The sequence below is a fragment of the Ambystoma mexicanum genome, chromosome 1q, assembly GCF_040938575.1.
Source record: "Ambystoma mexicanum isolate Mex_15411 chromosome 1q, UKY_AmexF1_1, whole genome shotgun sequence".
Classification (NCBI taxonomy): Eukaryota; Metazoa; Chordata; class Amphibia; order Caudata; family Ambystomatidae; genus Ambystoma; species Ambystoma mexicanum.
Window position 1 is genome coordinate 576,339,371 of NC_090922.1, and position 24,606 is coordinate 576,363,976.

At 42.8% G+C, this 24,606-nt stretch overlaps 1 protein-coding gene across 1 annotated transcript in view; it reads left to right on the forward strand.

The window, feature by feature from the left end:
• Nucleotides 1-24,606, forward strand: part of COLGALT2 (collagen beta(1-O)galactosyltransferase 2) — a 338,526-nt gene that overhangs the window by 249,758 nt on the left and 64,162 nt on the right. Inside the window, exon 9 of the mRNA XM_069641072.1 lies at nucleotides 12,735-12,867. Within this exon, the coding sequence (XP_069497173.1) occupies nucleotides 12,735-12,867 (133 nt within the window). The remainder of the gene's footprint in view (nucleotides 1-12,734; nucleotides 12,868-24,606) is intronic.

Genomic DNA, 24,606 nt, shown 5'->3' on the forward strand with positions numbered 1-24,606 from the left:
TCCCCTGAAGCAGAGCAGTGCAGCCCTGCAACATAGCAGGTGTCAACCACTTAGGCACTACATTTCCCATAATCCCTAAATCCATGGAAAATGCGTTTTAGATAAGGCTTATCCCAGCCTTTTTTCCCAGTGTAGAGCCTACCCTGCCAGACTATTCCCAAGTGTAAAGAGTTGAGGAGAGGACCACCAGAGCATGATCTAGAAGGGCAGATAACCCCTTTAAGACAGGTACAGCCCATAACAATACATATCTTTAAAAGCCAGGGATTGATGCATACAAGCTACGCCGCTAATTTTGAGGATTTTGTAAAGCAGAAACACAATGAAAATAGTTTACACATTTCTAGAACCTCTTTAAGTCCCAGGCGAAGTATAAATGGAAAAAGGGGCCCAGAAAGTAATTGTATATGGAAAAACATACGTTTACCTTTTTGAAAGCCTGGACTAGTCAGCAGGCATACATGGAGCGGATGGGCAGACCAGTGAGAACCAAGATGGGGACCACCCACCCTTTTATAGCCTCTGTCACCCTAGGCCCAGCCCCCAGAGTGTCACAGGAAGGAAGTCACGTAAGGAGGAGTGTGGCGTATGGTGGAGGAGACTGGAGGAGCAGAGTGTGTTGGAGGAGGAAGGGTGAGAGGTGAGATGTTTTTGGAGGAGGAGATATTTACATCAAACGAGAAGCGTGTTAAAAGATCAGAGGACGGACATGGGGGAGTGGTTCCAGGAGGTGAAAGAGAGGAGGTGTGGCTAGGGAAGGAGGCAGATTGAAGGTGGAGGTGGTTACAAATGAGCAGGTGTGAAGGCGCAGTGTTTAAAGGAGGTGGAGTTAGGGTGCAGGTGGTTGATCTTCAGGAGGCGGATGAAGAAGTCAGAAGAGGAGGTTTTGGGGGTAGTGCAGTTGGAACGCAGGAAGGGTGGCCTTGGGTTAGGGGAGAAACCTCAATCTGAAGGGATCCAACCCATGTAGGTGGAGGAATGTGCACATGGCATAATGTGGTAGCATGAAGGGTAGGCCTGGACCAGAATTAGAACAGAAAAGGCAGAGAATTACCCAACTTAGAGAACACCAAACCCAACGTCCCCACCTGAAGAGTCCAGGGACCTCTGCCCGAAAGAGTTCATTCAGCATTAGGGCTTGGTATTCTGCTGTGGTGGTAGACTTCTCTGTAATGTGCTCATCAACAGTCTTAAAGAACAGTGGGTAAGAGACTGGTCTACTTTGAAGTGTGATCCAAGACCTTCTGTTCCCACAAGGGGTCGTGTGGAGCAAGGCACTCCACCGTCAAAAAGTAGAAAGTGGCTGGACTGTGTAGTAGAGGAGGAACAGGTAGAGGACATTGCCTTGGACATTCAGAGCACTTCACATGGGTCTACACCAGACAAGGAAGACATACAGGACTACCCTATAGGTCCACCAGAGGAGATAGAACCTCCACTGTCAGATTCCCCAACGGAGGATCAAACATATGGGGCTTTACTTAAGCGGGCTGCAGAACACCTCAATGTAGACATGCAGCGAAAACCAGAAGAGCAGGATTTCATAGGGAACCTACTGGATGAGTCAAAACCTGTTGCTCAGTAAATCTCTATTATGATTTCAATTAAGTTATGGTGGGTTTCAAAAGGCTTGAAAAATCTCTCCCATCTGAAATGTGAAAGTTGGAGCTCAGTGAATGCTTTTACTAAACATGCCTGCATAGCTACACAAACGAGGGCGATTCATAGGTGGGACAAGTGTCTCTCAATAACTTTGTTTTCTGCTGTGCCTTCAGCAAGCCCAATGCCACACACAAACATGCTATCTAGTCCATGCAAAGTATATGAACCAAAACAGATTTGAAAGTCTCGGAAGACAAACATAAATTACCCAACAATGGGCTTGTATCTGTTTAGAGAACTGCCAAACCTCCCTATACAGGAATAACACAAGACACAGTGGTCTTACATTTCTACAATCTGCTTTCAGTTGAACACAATTGCAGAAAAAAACAATCTGGGGACTTAGGCATCAAGGTACGTGTAGGTGAGGGATAGAATGACAGGAATGTCTCTGTCCGTGCCTAATTTTATTTTGAAGAATACTTGTAATACTCCAGACTGACCACTGGATGGCGGAATAGACAAAGCATTTAGGTCTTAAAAGATCATACAAAGGGAGATTAGACCGGGTGCTCTCTTTCAGGAACGCTTGCTGTGTCTATACACGTGACTGAACGCGGTCTGTAACTAAGTAACACGAAAAGGGGACAAGGAGCAACCTGGCCTTTCACTGTCACTGTCATTGGTCTCCACATCACCATCCATGAAGTCAGAGCAGCTGTCTGATAAAGAACCTGCCGTCTCAGAAAGTTTGTTTTCTCGTGGTTCCCTTCCAATTTTTTAAAAGAAAGAATAGTTTCTGGTGATGTGACCGCCAGGGCTCGCCGCCGTTACCATGGATCCCATGATGTGTGTCACTGTCATGGGCTCCGGACTGAACGCAGGCCTTTCTTTTGATCCTTGCGACTGACGCACTAGCACCAGGTCCCCTATTTGCATTTCTGGTTTCCTGGTCTTCCTCCTGGTGTCAGCATAGCTTTTCACGTTTGCCTTGCTCTCTTCGTCTTTGTCACAAGCTTTTGATTCTGTGCCCACAGCCACCACCATGTTGGGAGACTGTGGGAGAGTGTTTTTTATGATTCTGCCGAACATCAGTTCTGAGGGGCTTACTCCCGTAGAGCTACGTGGGGTGTTATGATAGTCCCTGAGAAGAGTGCAGATTGCTTGCATGAACAGTCCGTTCGTGATGGAACATACTTGAAGAGTGCGTTTCAGGTTGGCCATGAACTGTTCAATGGTGCCATTTGCGTGTGGCCATAGAGGGGTGACATTCCGATGTTGAAAGCCTAGGTGTTCTGCGAACATCGCAAAGTCATGTAGGCCATTGTCCAATTTTATGATGATTGGGTTGCTGTAATCTGCAAACGTTTTGTCCAAAGCTGGGATGACAGTATGAGCCGCTGTTGAGTGTTTTGGGTATACTTCCAGGAATCTTGACATTTCGTCGTATGCGCTTCCCGTTGGGTAATGATCCGAACTTGTCAACTGCAACCTCATCCCAGATTTGTAATGACATGGTTGTCATCTTCAGTGGTTCAGGAAGTGTGCAGCGTACCACGGCTTCGCATGTGACGCAGTTTCCTAGAGCTTTTTCGATTTCTGTGTCCATTTGTGGGAACCTTACCTTTGTTCGAAGTTGTCTTTTGGTTGATACTATTCCCCTGTGTCCAGTGTGAGCCATGCTGATTACCCAGTCTTGCAGTGTCTCGGGAATGATGATCCGATTCTCTTTCAGCAGCAGGCCTTGCAGCAAGATGGACAGTACATGTTTGAGTGGATTAAATGTTTTGAGCAGTTTCCGCTCTGTATCAGATGTGGACGTGTCCCTTTTACTTGACTAATGCCATTTCCCTGAGAACACCCTGTCTTTGACTTGCATAAGCATTGAGTCCTAGTGCAGGCTGTTGAGGATTTCAGGGATGGTCAATGATTTTGGGAGAGCGTTGCTTACAATATAATTAATGTATTGGTCTGCTTTGACGGATTGTGATTCCTCTTTCGCAGGCAGTGGATATCAGCATAGAAAATCGGCAGGGTTGCTATCCTTCCCTGAGTGGTGAATTATTGTGAATGAGTATTCTTGCAGTCGGAGGTCCCAGCGTGGGATCTGAGGAGGCATCATGGCATTGAATTTGCCATAGATGGCTCTAGGTGTCTTGTGGTCAATGATGATGGTGAACCTTCGGCCATATACAAATAGGTGATAATGTTCACAGGCCCATACTACCGCCAGGCTCTCTTTTTCAGGTTGGGAGTATGCGCACTCGGTGGGAGAAAGACTGTGACTGGCATATGCTACAAAGCGTCGTGATGATGAGGAGGAACCTGATTTCAACTGGGCTAGGATGGCTCCTAGGTCAAGCCAACGGGGCTCGCGTCTACAGTCAGTTCTGTCTCCAGGTCTGGGTCATAATATGCCATGCATGAAGCAGAGGAGATGCGCCTTTTCATTTCTTGCAATGCGTCTTCTGAGTCGTTTGACAATCTGAAGTCTTGCCCTTTCCCTGTGAGAAGACGTATTCCCAATGGTTCAAGATTCTACCCTGGCCTAACCTGATCTGCCAGAACCTCCCTTACCTACTCAGGGACTTTGGTTGTGACTCTGGGTTGAATTGGAGGAACTTCCCATCCTTTTTATGAGGGGGATGAGGCACAGGGGATTGTGTTGGTCCGACTGCTACCCGATGTGCCTCACCGAGGATGGATCGTGCAGAACTCCCTGGGCTCACTCTCCCTTCAGAGATGTGATATTCCCTCAATCCATAAGACTCTATCTTTGCCAAAAAATATGTTCCAGGGCTACACGTCCTAACATGCTTTAGAATGGTCAGACTCTAACTGTAGAGACTATGGCCTTTGTAAATGTTTCCTATGTTGTCTCGGGAGGATAGCTCAGGGGCAACGTGCTCGCCTTGGAAGCAAGATGACACGGAGCACCACAGGTTCGATCCCTGGGTCCGCACTTAGAAACCTCTGGGTATTAAGCGCGTTATAAATAACTTATATCATATCATACATATCATATCATATACAATCTATAATATTGGAATATCTTTAAAAGACTAGAAAACAAAACACAGGGAAAAATTATTATAAAGCTAAATCTAAATGTATTCCTTCAACGGACTTCAATGCCGAAGGAAAGCTGAACAGCTGGACCTTGCAGAACACGGACAGACATGAATCTGCGAGAATACCAGTAAACCATTGTACCTTCAGAGTAAGAAGAGGAACACTCACAGTTGGGTGACGCAACAAATCCACGCTTCCTGCTAGAACACAGCTGAGCCACGTCTATCAACATTTGCAGATTCAGAAGTACCCGGTTGGCCTGGCTCATGTTTAAAGGCTTGAGCCCGAGCGTTGAATGATCTGCACATCAATTAACAGCTGACTAATACCATAAGAATGATAAGACCACTTTGCAGATGAAATCTCATGAGAGGCCAAACACATCAGGAAACTTAAGACAGGCTGTAAAATGGAAAAAAGACCCCTGAGCCAGCTTAGAAAACAAGCCACCTGTCCAACATAAAATATATATATATGGACTTTCTGCCCTAACGCACAAATTGACCCATGTACCTCTAGAATGTTTACTATCCCTCCTCTCAGCTACTAATAGAATCACCACCTAAATCTCTACACTGCACACAGAAAAAAACCCTGCAAATGGTGACCTCACAACTACCGGTTATGACATCATCCTTAATGAAGCTATTACCAAGCACACCCGTTAAGTGCTATCAAACATCCCAATACTATAAAACAAATACCTACCACAGTGGAATTAGTCACTGCAGGTTTCTTAAAAGTAATTTGACTTGCATGCAAATAGTCTCAAATTTGTTTTATTAAAATCAATATACATTTTGTTTTGAAAAATACACTAATCGCATGAAAAACACATACATCTATCTCCTTCTTCATAGAAAGACATCCTTGCTACATATAAATTCATCATGTGCGACTCTTATTTTCAAATCAATATACTTAGTATTATTTACAGTACAACTGTACTTAGTCCTCAAACTTTACAATACTTTTGACCCTGTTATAATTGTTGAAAAACATTTCTTTTGTTCTTTAAATGTAGTTAGTTACTTGACATTTTTTCAAATACGTCATAATACACCACTCTACGTCTACACGTTTCTGTTCATTAGCATAATACACATTAATCAGGAGTGTTGTACTGCCTACACATAAAGTATTCTCAGGGAATTATGTCCTCCATTGAGTAGGTGAAGAATTAATTCTAGAAACATTGTTTTTAAGGATGAGAAAAAGATTATCTTGAAGAAACCAGCAACTGACACAATGATCCCTAAAATTATTAGGGATATTCTTACAAATAATGTAAGAATATACTAAGGTTGTAAATACGTTAACATGAATTAAATATTTCATTAAAATTTTCTTGGAAATTCAGCACTGGGGTCTGTTATATATAGTCTTGTACATTGTAACTCTCAGCGTAGGAGTTGGGGGCGGTGTGTGTCTATGAAATGCAGCAACTTCATGGGAGCGTTTTACTGTTTCATTGACCACCCTGTACATTCTGCAAACCACTGGGTGGCGCCAGAGCTCCATGCACTCAGAATATTAACTGTGAAAATGAATACATAAAAGCAGTGCGCAACCCGTAAAGAAAGACATTTTTGTTGTGCCAAGTTTTTGTGTGTATTAAACAATGTCTCCCATGTGGAATGAACATGGATAAAGTTTGGAGTTTGATTTTATCAAAGATCCTGCCTGAATTTCAAAAAATGCTCTGTGAAATGACAGTTACATCAGAGGCCCAGCGAGGTCTGTTCTCCTCCAGCCCTTCGAGTGAATGATGACGTGTGTTAACATTCAGTGGGTGATGGTGATCCATGGAATGAGGAGCAGACAATGGAAGCCTGTGATGCGTGGCAGTTTAGTTCCTTCAACTTAATATGGGTTAATGGAGAAAAAGGATGCTGAGTTCGCCCATCGTGACGTGCAAACATGTCCGGGAAATGAATAATTTCAATGATTGCCTTAAACAAACTGGTGGTATTGGGTGCAGGAAGGAACACTTGCAAGACAAAATTTTATTTTATCAACAGAACTGAAATTACAACGTGGGGGAGCGGCAGATAAGTAAAAGAAGCTACAAGAAAATATATTTTCTGTTGGCTCCAAAATAGTGGATTTATTGGTTTTTGGCAAATATGCAAACACTTGCTGCCGTGTGCGTACCTTAAGAAAGCTTTAGTTTGGGGCGCTGAAAGGAACATTTTGCACGACATTTTCTTTATCATTATATACATCAACGGAACTAAAGGCACAACGTGAGCAAGCAGCATATTTGTGAAATAAACTACGAGAAACCCCTTCCCTTGGCATCATTATTTGGATTGAATTATGTGTGGCAATAATGCAAACGTGACAATTTACATTTTTTTTTCTCTACTTTATATATTTTTTTCTAAATGTATATGGAAAAGCCACCATGGATTTATGCAACACTTATCAATACAAATGGAAAAATGAATTTAAAATTTTTAAGCACAAAGTGAATAACAATATTTTTTTTTATTTTCTAAATTTTCCACCATCACCAAGAAATGTTTACATAATGAATAATGTATGCTATGCTTATGGTGTTAAGGGTCTGATTTACCCTTTGGAGAGTTGTTGAACAAAACATTAGTTACATTGGATACCCTGCAATTGACTTTGGGCCATTGTCTTGCTCAGTTTGTGTGATGTTGTGGCCCACTGTTATGTGTTCCATCCCGGCCATGACACACGTGTTGTAGTTCATGGTCGCGGTGCAGGGTATTCCTGTTAATGTGCATTGATTAACTAGTCTTGGAGACTAGAGCCATAAAGGAAAAATGTGGCGGTATGTATACTCTTGTTTGGGGTACATATGTGTACGCTCTGATGTGAGGTACTGTGTTTGGGAAACTGACTGAATAAGGGTTGCGCCAAAAAAGAGTTTGGGCAACTGACTGAATAAGGGTTGTGCCAAAATAAAAAAAAAAAAGGTTTGAAATTGTCGGCGGATGTACATAACCTGTATATAGTGCGCACTTTAGCAATAGTTAATGTTAAGCATTTTAACCTCTGTTTCTTATAGTAATAGTTTTAAGTTTAAGACTTCCGTTGCTGCCAGGAGCACCCCACCTGTTACATGTAGTTTATCGGTGTGAGATTGTGGTTGTGGTTAGATTTATGAGTGGGCGAGTGATATGTGTTTGGCTGTTTTTTTTCTGTATTTATTGTGGGTCAGCAGGACCATTGGCTCCAGATTTCTGAATTGATGAACATACCCAGATCATATGATGTTACTAGACAACCTCATTAAGAACTGGTCATAAATTATTTTCCAACTGATATTACCATGAATTTAGAAAGCTTCTCATTGATGCAAACTACCGTCAATGTGATCCTAATTGAAAAAATCAGATTGAAAAAAACAATTAAAAATAGAACAATTTAGAAAGACCGCTCTGTGACCGCACAGAACGGTCTTTCTAAATCGACCTGTCAGCCCATGCGACACACACGAGTGCACGAAGGGGCTGACGGGCGCTGCGAGACCCGTAAGAGGAGTCGCAGGATTGTCGGGTAAGTTTCTGTGTGTGTCTGAAAACGAAAGGGCGGGGTGAAACAAAACTGTATGTTTGTGTGTGTGGGTGGGGCAGCGGGGTAGTAAGTAGGGATGGGTGGGGCTCGTCGGGTGAAATCTCCAATTTTAAAAAAAGCTGCACAAAATTGACCAAAATAAATTGGTATTTTATTTGTGCAGCCTTCACAAAGCAGGAAAAATACATAGAACCGTCAATCCATGTTCTTTCCCATGACGATGTAGAACTTAAAATATTCACATGTAAAAGAACGTGCCTAGCAGTATTTCAGAAGATTACCAGTCCTGCATTTAGATCCCTTTTGCTGATTATGGTACTGTTCACACAATTGATGCAAGATTGTTCATGTGTTTAGTTGATTATATGCCACTCAATACCCTCATTAAGTCCTATCTGGCAGCTTTTTGTCAAAAAAGAAAATGGTCTTCCTTTCTTAGCAGTTTTGTATTGACATCAACAGTGTTCCTGTATTCTACCTGTTGAATCACTGTCCATGTCAGTGCGCTGATCCCAACAGTTAGTATTTATTTTAATATAAGCACTCAATCGTAGGGAGCACCTTACAGTAAGTACTCCCGTACAGTAACATAATTGTAAGCAATACAACAAAAAAGGATTCTGACATTATGCAGAAAACTGCAGATTTTCACTGGGGAGCTAACATGGAGTAAATCTGCTAACATATCTAATGCTAATACAAATAACTTGGCCCATGGAAAACTAAATAATCTATTGCAAGAATCAACAGTGACGAATCAGGTTGGTTTGAGAGACAATATTTGACATTATAGTGCCAGCCCTTGGAAAATAAGACTGGCATATAGAAGCAATGTTTGCCTTGAAAAAGACTGCATCAGGTCGAAATACGTATTGGCTAAGCTAGGAGACAACATAGCATTGTTAATACTGAAAAAATACGCTTTTATGAATTGAGTGTTTATATTCAAATAAATACTAACTGTTCGGTTCAGCGCACTGAATGTGGTGTCACCAGAATTTCATATTTTCATTACCATAGCGGACAGGGCAATACGGCAAAACGGTACGACGTCCTTTCATCGTGGGATATTTTTTCACAGGGTTTTGTGGCGCAAAATTTTTTCCCCCAAATAAAATCACATTTTTTAGGGGGGTTACCAAATTATATGTGTGGGTGTTTGGGAATAAATACAAATTAAAGAAAATGGGGGGGTTAAGGGAGAATATAAGAAAATAACCTTCACACGTAGGTGCGCTTGACACTTGGCTTTCCCCAATACACTTCAATGTCTATGTAAAGTCATCATATTTGTGATTCAGGGTTAGGACATTTTTAACCACAGTTGCATCTTTAACCTTTTTTTTTAGGCAACTCCTATGTTCAATAATTTGTGTTTTAACTTTCCTGATGGTTTTGCCAATATATTGTTTCCAGCAGGGGCAAGTCATCATATATACAAACTGTTGGGAGTCTCAATTCGTGAAACTCGTTTGCATTCATCTGGTCGGTAAACCTATGTCAATTTACGTGGACTTCTTGGTTAAATGGCATACTCCACTCTTGCCAAATGCATAATGGCCTTTAACTGGAGGTAAACCATACATCTCAGTCAGTGCTCCAGATAAGATTTTGAGGTGGGAGTATTTTACTCCCTATTTTTAAACTTTGAGAGTAAATGTGATTTTAAGAGAGTAAAAATGACATTGCCTCTTTGCAAGAGAGTAAAATGTATGTGACATCCAGCCAACGTGTGCAAAACCTGTATTGAAATCATTACGATGCAGCAGCTTTCTGCATTGTGGCAGAATACACCTTTCATTATTTCTCTAGCTTCAGAGAAATATATTCCATTTCAGAGGTATTTATCCCTGGCTTTCAATTACATCCGTGCAGATAAAAATCAAAAGTAGCCTTCTGGTTTCTTTCAAATAACCTGACCTTTGCACTGCCCTCTGCTCTAAACATGTGTGTACATGTACACAGGAAAATAATAATGCTGTCGTATTTACAAGATTTTCATGCGTAAAAAGGACTACTACGCACCTTATCTGGAGGGCTGATCTCAGTCATACTCTGTGGATTATTTGTTCTAGTTCTAATCTCATTTGCCATCACCATGTCCCTTAAATATTTGCTTTTCTTAAATGCAAAAATAGGCCTCTCCTGTTTTTTATCGGGTTGTCAAACACCCACCAACTTTTCATTATGATGTTTTTTTATCTTGTATGACAATTGTTCTCTTTATTCTTTTGTTTTGGTTCCAATAAGGCTTCCCTATTATTATTGAAAGCACGCTTTGCTGCTTCTCTCACAATTTGTGTAGGCTACGCCCTGATTTTTAAATTGGAGTGCAAAATCGCTGCTTCTTGTTCGCAGACCGGATTTGTACTGCTGTTGTCTTTAAGCCTAAGGCATTGCTCAAAGGTCAAGTTTTACCGCAACTGCCTTGGTTGGTAATTCTAGAAATGTATCAATGCATTTGTATCAGTGGATTTATGGTATAGTTTTATTCGTAATATTCCATTTGCATGATAATAACAAGAAAATGAATCGCATTAGCACTCATGTTATGGGTGAATTACAAGAAACGATTCTGTTCATTAATCGATAAGACAAATGCTTCTGCCTGTTCCCTGTAGCCCTTCATACACACGGAACATCATCAATAAATCTTTACCAGATGATGATATTCATTAGAAAGGGATTATTGCTTGTATAAATTACTTTCTTTTCGAAGGCCTCCACGTACAGATTAGCCAAATTTGGGACAACAGTGCAATGGATAATGAACGAGTTGGGTACGGGATCGTCATCTTTTCTTCCCCATAAACATTCCTCTACCACTTCCTGAGTAGCTGTCTGTGGTATCTTAGTATCTAAAGAGACAATATCAAGATCCAATAGCAAATCAACATCAGGGTCAAAATACAAATGTTCTACTTTTCGGATTATATCCATCGTATCTCGCACATAGGATTTCATTTGTGAAACAAAGGGCCTGAGATAAATATCTGCAAACGTAGAAAGTGGTTCAAGTACCGAGTTTATGCCAGATACTATAGCTCATCCTGCAGGGTCTACTAAAGTCGTATGTATTTTTGGTAACATATACAAAGTCAGTATATTTGATCTTTTATTTATCAAAAATCTAGCCTCTTATGAACATGTCCATTCCCGCTCCAATGCTTTTGTTACTTTCGTCTCTATCGTATGTAACGGATATTTTATAGGATCTTCCGTTAGTTTTAGATAGCTAGTTATTATCATTTAATAGTGTGGCGCATACATCAATGTATTTAGTTCTATCCATTAATAAAATCACCCTGCCTTTGTCCACATTCTGTATTGCAATTGTTTAATTAATTATGAGGCTATTTATAAGATCCTTTTCCTGTGTGGGTACATTTTAGAAGTTGTTATTATATGTTCTCCCCAATCGTTCAACCTCCTCATATAGTTTTCTTTAAAAAAAATTATTCTGGTGAAAATGGATGTGTAGGTGGCGTAAAACTTGACGGTTCTGGAAGGCTTGTACAGTTCTGCTGCACGTCATAGCTTTGATGTTCAAAATGATTTTAAGTTTCCTTAGAAACTGTTGAAATTCTGTACGAAATTCAAATGGATTATAAATGCTTATTGCTACATAGCCTGAACCCTTATTGAGGATGCCTCCAGGCTTAGTGTGCTTAACAAATGCAAAAATAAATAAATAAGGACTTCCTCTTTGGGTAGGTTATATTCAATTGCAAGAGTCTGTCACTCTCATTGTTCTAGGATTCTCTTCCCAATCGTGTCTGTCTGGGCCCCTCTCCAAAAAAAGATTGTATATTTCTTAGTCTGTTTCTCATGTGTCTGCCTCTTCTGTTACTAATGTCCCTTCTTCTATTTGAGTTATTCATGCCCAAACCTGATTGTCCCTCTCTGTTATATTCATAGTCATTACTACCCCTCTTCTCGCTGTTGCTGTACGAAGTAGACCTGAAACATAATCTTCTATTAGATTTAGCATAAATATTACCTCAGACCTCTTCCTCACTTGTTTTATAGTCTTCTCTATCAAACATCCCCAGATCACCTGCTAATCCTAACTCACAGTGCTATAATGCTTCAGATCTGGCGCGCTCTCATCAGGATAACGCATAACCAGGTGTCTCTGCCGTATTCATAGCATCATAGGGGCACTCAGGTTTCAGGTGCAGAAAGCAAGGCCTCCAAAATTGCAAAAGGGCGCTATAAAAGACCACATTACATTACCATGCATCTGCCATGCCTAAACTAAACTTTAGTAAACTACTTCTCCATACTAACCGCTAGATGGCAGATTATGCAAAGCATTTCAATCTAAAACAGCTGCAAGTTTCACAAATACTGTTACAGGTAAATAAAATGTCCTTTGTACTTTTCTGATCACACATGTAGATGGTCCAACTTGTGTAAGGTTTGTAGAAAATGTGATACCTTGCTAGGTGGGTGATATGTCTGCTTTACAGGTTAATAATGTGTTTAAAAATCATTCTGTTTGCCCCCAGAGCCCTGAATTCCAGCCAGCTGAAAGCTATGAATATTGACATGTTACCCGGGTACCACGACCCCTACTCGGGGAGAGAGCTGACAAGAGGCGAAATTGGATGTTTTCTGAGCCATTACTATATTTGGAAAGAGGTACGTTATGACTGGATGACAGTGAAGCAAGAGTACACCTTGATGCGGAAACTATCACGGTCAGAGCCACGCAATCCATCAGACCTCTTGTTTCATAAAATGCGGAGGAGCCATAAAAACAATCCATGCTGCTTGTTCTCCTGAGCTTGGGACTAACCTGTTTCCAATACAACACATAAAAAAGTGTTGCGGCTCATTATTCACAATGCACTTTGTTGCTGCTTTGATGATTTAGCACTTTGTAAATGCATAGAACTTAATGTACAAATGAACTGACTTTGGCGCATGCATAACACAGTACCTCTGCTGGATTTGTTGGGGGTGCTACTATTCTGTGGTTAATTGGACCCATACAACGTTATAGACCTCGCCCCTGGGTCCAATGTCATCAGAATAACTTTTGTTTAACCTTTGATTTTCGACTTTTGGGCCCCATGCTAAAAAGGTGGTATTTCACAACTGTTTTTGCAACCACCACCGTGTGAATATTTATTGCATGTAGTAAAAGAAGTAGTGGCATTGGTAAATACCATCAGAGTACAGGGTGCAAAACCGCTTTATAAATCCACCAATTTTAACATCCACCCCACAGGTGGATAAAACTTTTAAGAAGTCCTTGGTGCTTTAAAACCTTGATGCTTTAAAATGCTTGATTCCTGTACTAAAGGGAAGCACAATCCAGTGAAAATACTTTTTCGACTGCCACATTGAAAGGGGGCGAAAAAGTGGACATCTGTTATGTTCACCTTGTGATCACCTTTACGACACCTTTAATGCAGAAACAGGTCAATAGTGACCATTCTCTGCATTAGGAAAACATGTACAGTGGCCGTATCATCTCCTACTGTACAAACGACCTTTCCATCCTCAGAATGTGGATTCAAATGAGAAAAGCAGTAAAGGGCGCCCCTTGTGCGCTGGCATTTGTAGGCCTCAACATATAAAGTGAAAAGTGAAACTACAAGTCGCAGCATTCAAAATGCTGCTGGTTTAAAAGCCACTTCTGAATACAGGTTGCCCTGAAGGCGGGTTGGATGTGGCTCCGTGAACTATGAAAAAGCCCACCCTTTAGTGTATGGTGAAAAGGCGTATTGCTCATGATCACTCGTGTTTGAACAGTTTCTCCCAGCCCTGTGCTCAGATAACAAGAGGCACTGACCCGCAGATAGACAACAGGGCTTCCCTTCATCTGTCCTTGCCTTGCTTAGTGGTATTAGTTGCTAAACAGTAAAGGTCACCTCTCAGGAGGGGACAAGGTGGCACACAAATAACATACAGTAATGGAATGCCCAGATATGAATGATGGTGTTCGGAGCATACAAGTCCTAAACTGTACCCGTTGCGAGAGACCCTGAACCTTTTGCTTGTTCATGGCTGGATTAACCTTTGTTCTATAATCCCACTGAGAGATCACAGCCCTTTCAGGGTTAGGCCGTTAGGGTGCTCAAAAGACACCCTGTTCCATGGACGATTAACCTCACACAATTACTGCAAGCCAAAGGTTGATAGCGCTCTATGGTTTATCTGTATAACTCTGGCAGGGCAGGTTCTGCTGTGCCCCTTATGGTGTTGGTATATTGAACCCCATTACAAAATCCAGTCCCGATTCCAGCAGGTGTGCTTTTGTTCCTACGAGAGAGTGTGTGGAATAAGGAGATAGCTATGTCTGATTAAGGCTGCTTTGTGCCTCATAGAGGCGCTACAGTGACCAAAAACAGATCTGCTGGTTGAATGAATGCATGTCTGGAGTCTATGCCTGGAAGAAGCCCACACTGACTGGGAGGCCCCAAAAGTGTAAAAAGATGCACTTTTCTTTTGTAAGATGAGTATTCACTCAACTTCCAAGTTTCTCATTTAACCCGAGAGTCTGCGTCCTTACTTAGTGAAACAGAAGAAGTTGAGCTTGGGGATGAGTCCTGACGAGAATACAGCAAGCTGAAAATGATCCTGAGAAAGCTATGCCCAGCTGCAACCCTGCCAAGCCTGATTCGACAGTACAAGTCACATATTCATCCATTGGATAGCCCCTAGCACTAACACTGTCATAACAGTGCCTGCATAATAGCCCCAGTTACAAGTACTAAGCATGGCTTTGCCTAATGGATTTCCTTCCATTCATTTACATTTGCTGCTGTACATGTTTATTCTCTGACTATCATTTTACCTATTGCTTTACACTAGCGCTTCATAGCGCTGCACAGTGGCACCGGCTCTTATTAGCTAAGATGGCAGGAGGCCTTGCGCCTTTTCGGCCACTTGTCGGTCTTGTTCACCTGTCGTTGTAATTATATTTTCTTTAGGGAAGTGGTGTTATCTAATGAGCAGTAGGAATAATATGTGGTCTACAGCCAGTCTGTGGCATAAGAGAAGAGTAATGGCTGGAAGGGTTTGAATAAATCATAACCTCTGGCATTGCTCCTGGCAACCGCAGGGCCATCGATTTTCAGCCTGCCATGTTATTACAGCGGTGGAAAGATCATATGCAAATTAGGATTGGTACAACCTCAAAAAGGGCAGTCCAGCCTGAACTGTTGGGTCACATCTCTTCTGCACAAGACCAGAAGAACTGGGACATGTTTCAGCCTCATTCGGTATCGTCAGTGAAGTGTGGCTTGTCCCTGTTGTCATGGCAAGCTTGGGATCTATGTTTGGGCATACCCGTCCAATTTGGGGTTTATTTTTTTAGGAAAGATTTCTCTTTAGGCAACTTTCCCCCCATATTCTATGGACCCCCAAACCTTTTACTTTTGTTTCTGAATCTGTCCCGACCTTTAGCATCACTCCCCTGGCCTTTTGCTCATTTTGTTCCGGAGAAGCTGGTCAGTACTTCAGACTATCACTCCTGGGAAACTATTTTCCCTTTGCCTGTTTACCTTTTTGGTAACTTTTCGACAAGTGCACAAAGCATCTTACAATGCAGTGCAGTGGGGATACGTTTGTATCACCCTAGTCTTTTACAATTGGGATTTTCGGTTACTTGTATATGTGCCTAAAGCCAAGCTGGTTGCAGCAGATACCTTTTTACCATTTTTGAATGATCTTTAGTGTGCACATTTGCGTTTACTGCATAGGGCTACTGAACGCGGCTAGTGTCCTAGAATGGCTGCGCCACTAGATGTTATGCTTGTTCTTTGGCCATTGTGTTGTTTGGCCTTCCTCCTGCCTTCTCAGATCAGGATATTCCTTATAGGATCAGGCACTTGTTCGGGAAAGCTGCTGCTATCGCAGGCTAGTGATGCTTTTGTGTGTGTGGCCCCGGAAGGGATGGGACTGTCTGGTCCCATTCCACATCCGTGGTGCCTGAAAGTCTGAAGTTGGGACATGAGTGAAACCCAGAGTGGTGCATGATTGGACCACTGCTGGCTGTTTGAATGGTGCCCATCCTTACCATGCATGAACATTTCATTCGAGCCAGGATTTAGGATAAGAAGAGGACTCCTGCAGCCATTTCGGGAGATCAACGTTGGAGCCAAGTATCCTGTGTAGAAGAGCAGCAAACTGAAGATCCGTGGATGACTCCCGACGAGGCGCAGCATCCCCTTCCTGCGTTTGGCCCAGTGATGCCCTGCTGGATTACCTGATCTGTGAAGGCCCTGACTGGTGCTTCAACCCTTGGACTGTTGGACCAACCAATCTCAATGTATTCTCAAGTATCCAGCCATCCTGAGCCTTCGGAAGCAACCCTAGGCCACCCGGTGGACTGACCAGCTCTTCAGAATTCTACCTCGGTAGAATCATTGCTGTTCTGCGTTCAGGGGACGGTAAGTAATTGCAATGCATTCACCTTCCCCTGATCTCCATAGTATTACCTTAGAATGGACTTTGATTGCTTTTTGACTGTTTGATCTAAAAGCTTGTCTCTAAAAGATGGGAATATCATTTTACTGCCCTGTAATGTTGTTGAATATCTTCTGGACCATTTCACCACCACAATGGGCCTCATTACGAGGAAGGAGGTAACCATGCCGCTTTTTGCGGCATGGCTACCTCCATTCCGGGTACCGGGTTACCTGAATGGGGAAGTACCGGGCCATTCCAACCTTGGAGGGCCCGGTATTTCTCCATTCATGGAACCCAGACCTGGTACATCCCCATTCCCATTTAAGCCCATATAGGGCTCAATGGGAATGGGGATGATGCTAACAATGGGCCCGTTAATGACGGGCCCGTTGTTAGCATCCTGGGCTGCTGGCGGGACCCGCTAAGGACGCCTGGTAAAACCAGGCGTCGTTAGTGGGTCCCGCGAGCAGACCTTGTAATAGGGTGGTAAGGGGTTAACGGCTCCGGCACCTTTATCGGCGCTGTTAACCCCTTACCGCCCTCCTCGTAATGAGGCCCAATGACTCTTACTACATTAGGCCCCTCTCATAAGAAGAAGCTTTGTGACTTTTGGGGGCACAAGGGCCTATACACCATATGGACTGGGTTATAAAGTTAGGGCATAATTCCTGGGAACTGGTTTCATTCTACTGCATCACTACCTTTGTTTAGTTGTCCAAGTTATTGTATGCATTACTACAAACCTAAAGGTAACTGTAAATATGCTTGATAATTGAGTATTGTGTGATATTACTACCTGCTTATTTCATGTATTAGTCTGTGCTTTGGGCCTTTAAAGGATAGTTCCGGGACTTTTTTTTTATTGTCCCTACGGGTCGGCCATGTGTTTGTAAGCATAAATCGGTAGATCGTAGGAAACTTTCCTATGGACCTTACCCGACTTTTCGCCCATTATCGCACTCGAAATCAGCCTCCATTTTGTGATAATCCTATCATTCCGCCGCATCGACCTGGCTCACCTGCCTTTGCGGCACTAAATCAAATCCCCCGCCCCTGAAACAGACTTTATCAAAACATTCATATTCCTCGCCTCTATCCGTGACGTGACTGAGCTGCGTAGGCAAACGCGCCCAGGCGTCTTCTACGCGACTCCACACAGACCCCGGAAATCAACACAGATCAGCTCACAATACAGCGCACCACAATTCGGAATATGAAACTGTACTTTGAAATCAAACCGCAAGATTGTAAATGTGGTAAAGTACATTTATTTGACATCAAATGTTTAGAGAATATTCAGCGATTTGCATTTTTATTTGCTCATGTTCCAAAAAGTTCGTATTGAGGAACGCGATGGTCCTTTGCTGTACACAGGGTCTTAGAGCATCTCACAATACAGCGCCACAATTCGGAATGTGAAACCGTGGTTTAAAAGCAAACGGCAAGATTGTACATTTGGCAAAGTACGTTTATTGGACATCAAATGTTTAGAGAATATTCAGCGATTTGCATTTTTCTTTGCTCTCGATCCAAATTAGTTCGTCTTGAGGGAAGCGATGTTCGTGTGCAGTACACAGGGTGTTGGTTTACGATAAAAATAAGCTCTTCGGTCGCACTGATAATCGCATGGCTGTTCCAACAACGAGGCACTAGGCCACCACAACGGTAGGTATGTTGCATCTAACCGTTAGTACCGCGTAAGGGCATACTTGTACTTGGCGATCGTCCCATAAAATGGTCAGGGTAGTAACGTTGTTCACGCGGAGAAGCAACTGGCGGCTGTAGAAGCTGTCCGCCGGTGTCCGGTACTCGTGACACAGACAGTAGTGAATGATGTACCTAAAAACATAAAAAATGAAATTAGTCTCACCATCAGATCCTTATTAAAATCATAGCGAGGACAGCGCTACTGGGTGTACACAAGTGTTTAAAGGCGTGGCGAGGCAGGGAGGGGGGGGGAGTGGAGTACAAGGTAAGTAGCATAAAATAATAAATAAATAGGGCCAGCTGGTGGCAAGTGCAAGGTAAGTGCAGAACAAGTGCTGGGAAGGGGGGGCTGTAGGATACTGAGACAGTCCCCCAGTGCAGGGGTTGACAGGGAGGCAGTGCAGGTGGAGAGTGGAAGGGCCCAGGACCGAGGTCGCAGACAGTGGACCAGTTGTAGCAGGGGAGAGGGAGAGAGAAAGCAGAAGCAAAGAGGAAGGTTTTGAGGTGCTTCAGTAAAAGCAGATGTTTCTCCTCAAGATAGTGCGCGGTAGAAAACAATATGCCACATAGAACGAACAAGTACAACTGAACCCGTCTTTAAAGCCACTGTATAGTAATGAAATTGCGGTATAAACTCATCAAAAGTTACTTACATTATATTTGCATTTTCCATTGTGTCTCTGTGTAGGGCAGACCCGAAACACCACTCCTTCTTTGCCGACGTTACTTCTTCTAATGAACGTGGCTCATCGTTTCGTTTCTGAAATTTTATTCATTATCTTTTCTTAGTCTTTCAGGATGGTCCCGGCCTGTCAAGGTCAAATCACAATAGAACCTTATACTGGGTCGTGGGCCGTTCCGCCACCCGAGCAAAACATCAAAGCAGCTGACCTTCACTTTGAGCGAGCACACATTTCTAGTTAGCTCCAGTTAGTGTAAGGGCATCTTGTCTGCGTGCCTTTTTTTTTATTGTCCCTATGGGTCGGCCATGTGTTTGTAATACGGAAACATTCTATAATTTTTGTAAAAATGATTTATATTACTGTTTGGTTTAATTGCAATGGGCCTGCAACATGAGGAGACTCGAGAGAACAGACAATCAAATTACAATCATTTAAACCGTGATGTGTATTTCTCAATGAGCTCTGCTTTAGGTGGACATGGAACAGAGGCAATGTTGGGTGGCAATGCAGTTGTCCCCTGCATAGGTTCGTTCACCACTCCATGTATGTGCCTATCGAGGACATCTACGATAAGTCTCTCAATAAACTCATATTGCATATCCTCAAACACTGGTTTGATCACCCATTGTTTACTTCTTTTAGTGAAGGCCTTATTGTAGCGAAGCGTCCCTAAAGTTCCGGTCGTCCTACTTTGTTGACGGCCAACATTATGGTTATGTGCCAAGACCGCTAGAAGAGTCCGATTTATCATGCCTTCCATGCCAAAATGCAATCTTTTGGGCCTGTACTTTAGGCACATATTGTGGAACACCTCCAAATCTCCTGTGTGGCAGAATTCCGTGAGTCCCCTCAAATCTCTTGTTATAGTTTTATCAAATACAATCTTTTCAATGGCCTTGTGAGTGGGTGATGAAGGAATCAACCACTTCTTCTTCCGTGCCTCCTCTGTGGACAAATGGCCATGTTCACATTTGTGGAAATGCTCATTTGTCGACCATCGATGTACGTTGCTACAGTGCAACATTACTGACCGCCATTTTTCCAGTAGAATTTCCAACGACCCTTCACATGTTTTTGAGCTCCACCAAAGATGGTTGCTGATTGACTTGGACCACTGTGAAATACCTTGCATATCTTTTTTTTTTCCTGCAGCCGACAATTTTTTATTGATTGTTTTTGCAAGATGCCATACGTCAAATTGGTGATTTATATTTTTGTACTCTTCTCTCATTGTCTTGGCAATTGAAACGTGTCTGTCCGTGGCTATCAGGTCGATCACCATTCCCCGCGATTGTAGTTCTTGCAATGATGCTACAAAGCCAACTTTCTCCATGGCCACTGAGGATGTACTTTGTGACACCTGCACGACCACCGAACTCACAATTTTCTTACTTTCCATGTCCTGAAAGTGGTAGGTGCAGTACTTGGCTGAAAATCCTGGGCTGTCGCACTGTCCATCACCGGCTAGCCTGAAGCGTTTGCCCGCGAATGTACTTTCCATTGACATTTTTTCCATTCTCCAAGCTTCGCTGATGGCTGGAAATAGATAATCGGTTTGGTATTTGTAGAACTGACTTTTCGCAATGAAATGGATTCCCACAAACTGAAAGAAATACTGTAACTTTTTAAAACTTGAACCACTAAAAAGTGCGGCCGCTGCACAAAGTAGATTGCCTGCTGGCAGTTGCCCCAGCATGGGTTGTGCAGACCATGCGAACGGATGATATTGTGTACAGGTGGCATGTATTTTAAGGTTAGTGCCTCGAATTGCACGAGTCACATTAATCAATGGCTCCCCACATACTTCCCCACCAACCTAATGCCCACATTTCATCATCATAATAATATCCATCAAACAGCTATCGAATACAATGAATTTGGCCTCTTTCCTTATACTGTCACTCTGCATCCCAGCTGGTTCGGCCTGTAACGTTGAGGACATGTCACTCGCATGAAAGGTACAATCTCTGATATCGTCTTCCGCTATGCTGAGTGATATTGATGGTGTTTCATTGTCGTCCACTTCATTCTCTTCCATTGCAACATCTGTTCCTTGTCCGGAGATGGGAGAAAAAAACAATGTCTTCAACTTTCGCGCGCTCTTATTTTTTGCGGGTGTGGATTCTGTGAATTGATCTCCGACTGCATCCAAACTACCCAGAGGACATTCACTATCAATGGCCGGTGGTGGTATAGCTCCGTTGTCAATCACTTCATATTCTTCCCATTGGCACGATGCATCTCCAGTCTCAAGTCCCTGCCAAAAGGTTTGACAAGCAACATCTCTCGTTCGCTTCACTGTCTGTGTAGATCTAGTTCGTACACCCACTCGCAACTAGAGGACAGATTGGAAAAGGGATGTTCAGTTTAAACACAACTTACAGTATTGAACTATTGACAGTGAAAGACAACATAATATAGTGAACAGGACACTAACCTTCTTTTGCTTTCTTTTCTTTGAAACTTTCTTGCCTAGAAATTCAACATCTGGACGCTGTTGCTCCGACTCGTGTGTGCATGTCTCCACTTCCTCTCGCGCTGCAACGACTATATTTTCATGATAAGCACATCCATCACTCACTGAGGCTCCATCGACTCCCTGAAACATAGAACTTTCATTAGTATGTATAATAATATTGAAAACACAAAATGTACTTGGGGACCAATACCCATACGTACATCTCAATAGCAAAACACGAATGAACGCATTGTGTAGAACATTCAAACGACAATAGTTCACGCATTGTTGATCTAGTTAGATTGAACTGTCAAGATCCATACCTCGGGCTCCGCATAGACTTCCATTGATGATATTATTGAAGATGACGCTTCAGCAACTCCCTGAAACACAGTAATTGCATTAGTATGGTTTTCTATTTTGTTTAAAAGAACATAAACTTTCTGCAGGCGTCAACGGCTCATCTAAATAGACCTGCACAAATGATCAGTTGTCTAAAATAAATAATGGATATCTAAATATGATTCGATTTGCTCCATCGTTGGAAGTGTCACCACCCAGAGATCTGCATCAACTACTAGGGGTGATGTTCTTGTTGAAGAAGCTCCGTCAGCTCCCTGAAACATAGTACTTGCGTTAATAAAGAAGGAAGTATAGCGGATGTAATCACGTCATTTGATCTCGCATGATTGATCTGTCAGTATCCATACCTCGAAATGCATAAGAACATCAAGGGACGCTGTAACTGCGGTGCACACTTCTGCAAGCTGTTGCGCCGACCCGTAACTGCATGCTCCCCCTTCTTCTTGGACTAATGCTCCATCGACTCCCTGAAACATAGGACTTTCATTAGTAATGAACACAATATTGAAAAAAGAAGACACATAGGAGGGCGACGACAGAAGGACATACCAATGGCTAAAAACGAAAGAAACATTGTGTGTAACAATCACGCTACAAGAATGCAAGATCTGATGATCTCCATCGATGGAACTGTCCGAAAACGTACCTCGAGCATCTGAGTGACATCTACGGTTGTCGTCAATGCGTTGGACTCCTCAGCATCTCCCTGAAAGACAGTACTTGCATTATTTTGGATAACAATAATTATAACTGAAAACAAAGACTAGAGGACGAGTACTGTGGTGTACCATTAGGTAAAATGATTACACGATCAATTAAAACTATTGATTTACATGCCTAAAACAAGTCAGTGTCAGAATAGCTAAGTAAGATTACCCGATAGGCGCTTGAAGTGGCTGATGACTGCAATAACGACACGGATGGAGAATCTTCCGCCTTCATATTGAGTGGATACATAAATGGGGAAATTATTGTTAGCTAATGCTACACACTACCGCAAGGCCGAGAGACAAATACGTAAACTTGACTCACCAGTGGAGGGATGTGGACGAATAGAGTGGGAATAGCGGTTGAGAGCAATTTTCGCCTCGCTCGCGGTGTTTTCTTCTTTATTAGCAATGATGTGGAGTACATGTCTGGGCTAAAGTGCCTGCTGCAGATGCGGTATCGATCACCCCTCTTGTCCGCAAAGACTTCAAGGACTCTACTTTCTAGCTCAGAGGCTGGATATCCGCAATATCGGACCCATTCTCTTATCTGATCTATTGTTTTAGGGAAAACATGCATTATAGTATCTTCAGATTTGTTATGGGTCTTCGAAGGGCAACCGCCAATGGAACAGGCAGGCATTATGGAAAGTTCTGAAAAGTAAAGATCAACAATTCTCTATGAATACCAATGTGTTAAAACATTAAATGACACATAAAAGGTTCAATGCAAGGTCCGTTTTGGTTCTTGGAACTATACACGTTATTCACATGCGGATAAGTATTTCAATAACTTTCAAAAAATAGAAAAAGTAATTTGACTAAACTCAGAACATGTGACTAGTTCCTTGCATGTACTGTCGTGAACGAAAAGAAAACATGGATGCAATTTGATGACTACTAGCAAATAGATATAAATTAAAAAATTGGACGCAAAATGATTATGGTACATGGACTTACCTTGACGAACAAACAGTTAGATGCAGGGATCAGAGTAGTTTCTTGTCGTAGAACAGGGAGCAGTTCACAGGTTGCAAACTGACGAGTTTGCTCAAAGTGGTCACGGAAGTTCACAGAGACGAAGAGCAGATAACCAGCACCTTCACGGGTTGACTAGCAAAGCGCAAAGAAGTTCTCATTAGAAATATGAAGTGGGTTATAAAGAATTCGAAACAGGGGTGTGTTTGTGAATGAATGACGTGTATATGTCGTGGCATTATGCGGTCTGCAGGGGGCCGTCCAGCGTGAGGGGGGATGCTTGGCAGGAGACACAGGGTCTGGAGGTAGACATGGGAACAACAAACCCATGCTCTATAGACCACTTTGAAGTGTACATGGTCTTTGGCACCTCTTGGCCTTTATCGCTCCCTGACAGCTCCACTTGCCAGCAGCGCAAGTACCCCGGTGCGAACTGCCTTTGATAGGGCGGGGGGTGGATCGGGGCGGTGGTCGTGCAGACAAGACACAGGAAGACTCGTGAATGGAGACACACTTATGTGGATTGCAGGGGGCCGTCCAGCGTGAGGGGGGATGCTTGGCAGGAGACACGGGGTCTGGAGGTAGACATGGGAACAACAACCCATGCTCTATAGACCACTTTGAAGTGTACATGGTCTTTGGCACCTCTTGGCCTTTATCGCTCCCTGACAGCTCCACTTGCCAGCACAAGTACCCCGGTGCGAACTGCCTTTGATAGGGCGGGGGGGTGGATCGGGGCGGTGGTCGTGCAGACAAGACCCGTTTGCCGCAGGGCCTCACCAAGGAGAGGCCATCTAACTGAATGTAAGAGGATGGCTGCAGGATCTACTACATGGAAGGCAGGGGGGTGAGTTTATAAATACCTCACCCTCCCAGGAGAATATATGGGGGTCATCTCTGTACCCGGTGCCCAAAAAGAGGATTTATTATGATCAACCATATTTATTATTTACCTATAACCATGTTTTGTATCAATAAAATCCAACAGCTTTTTATTGCCAACGCTTGATGCCAACCCACAAAATAATATATGTATGACTGCTGCATATATGGGTTCAACGGT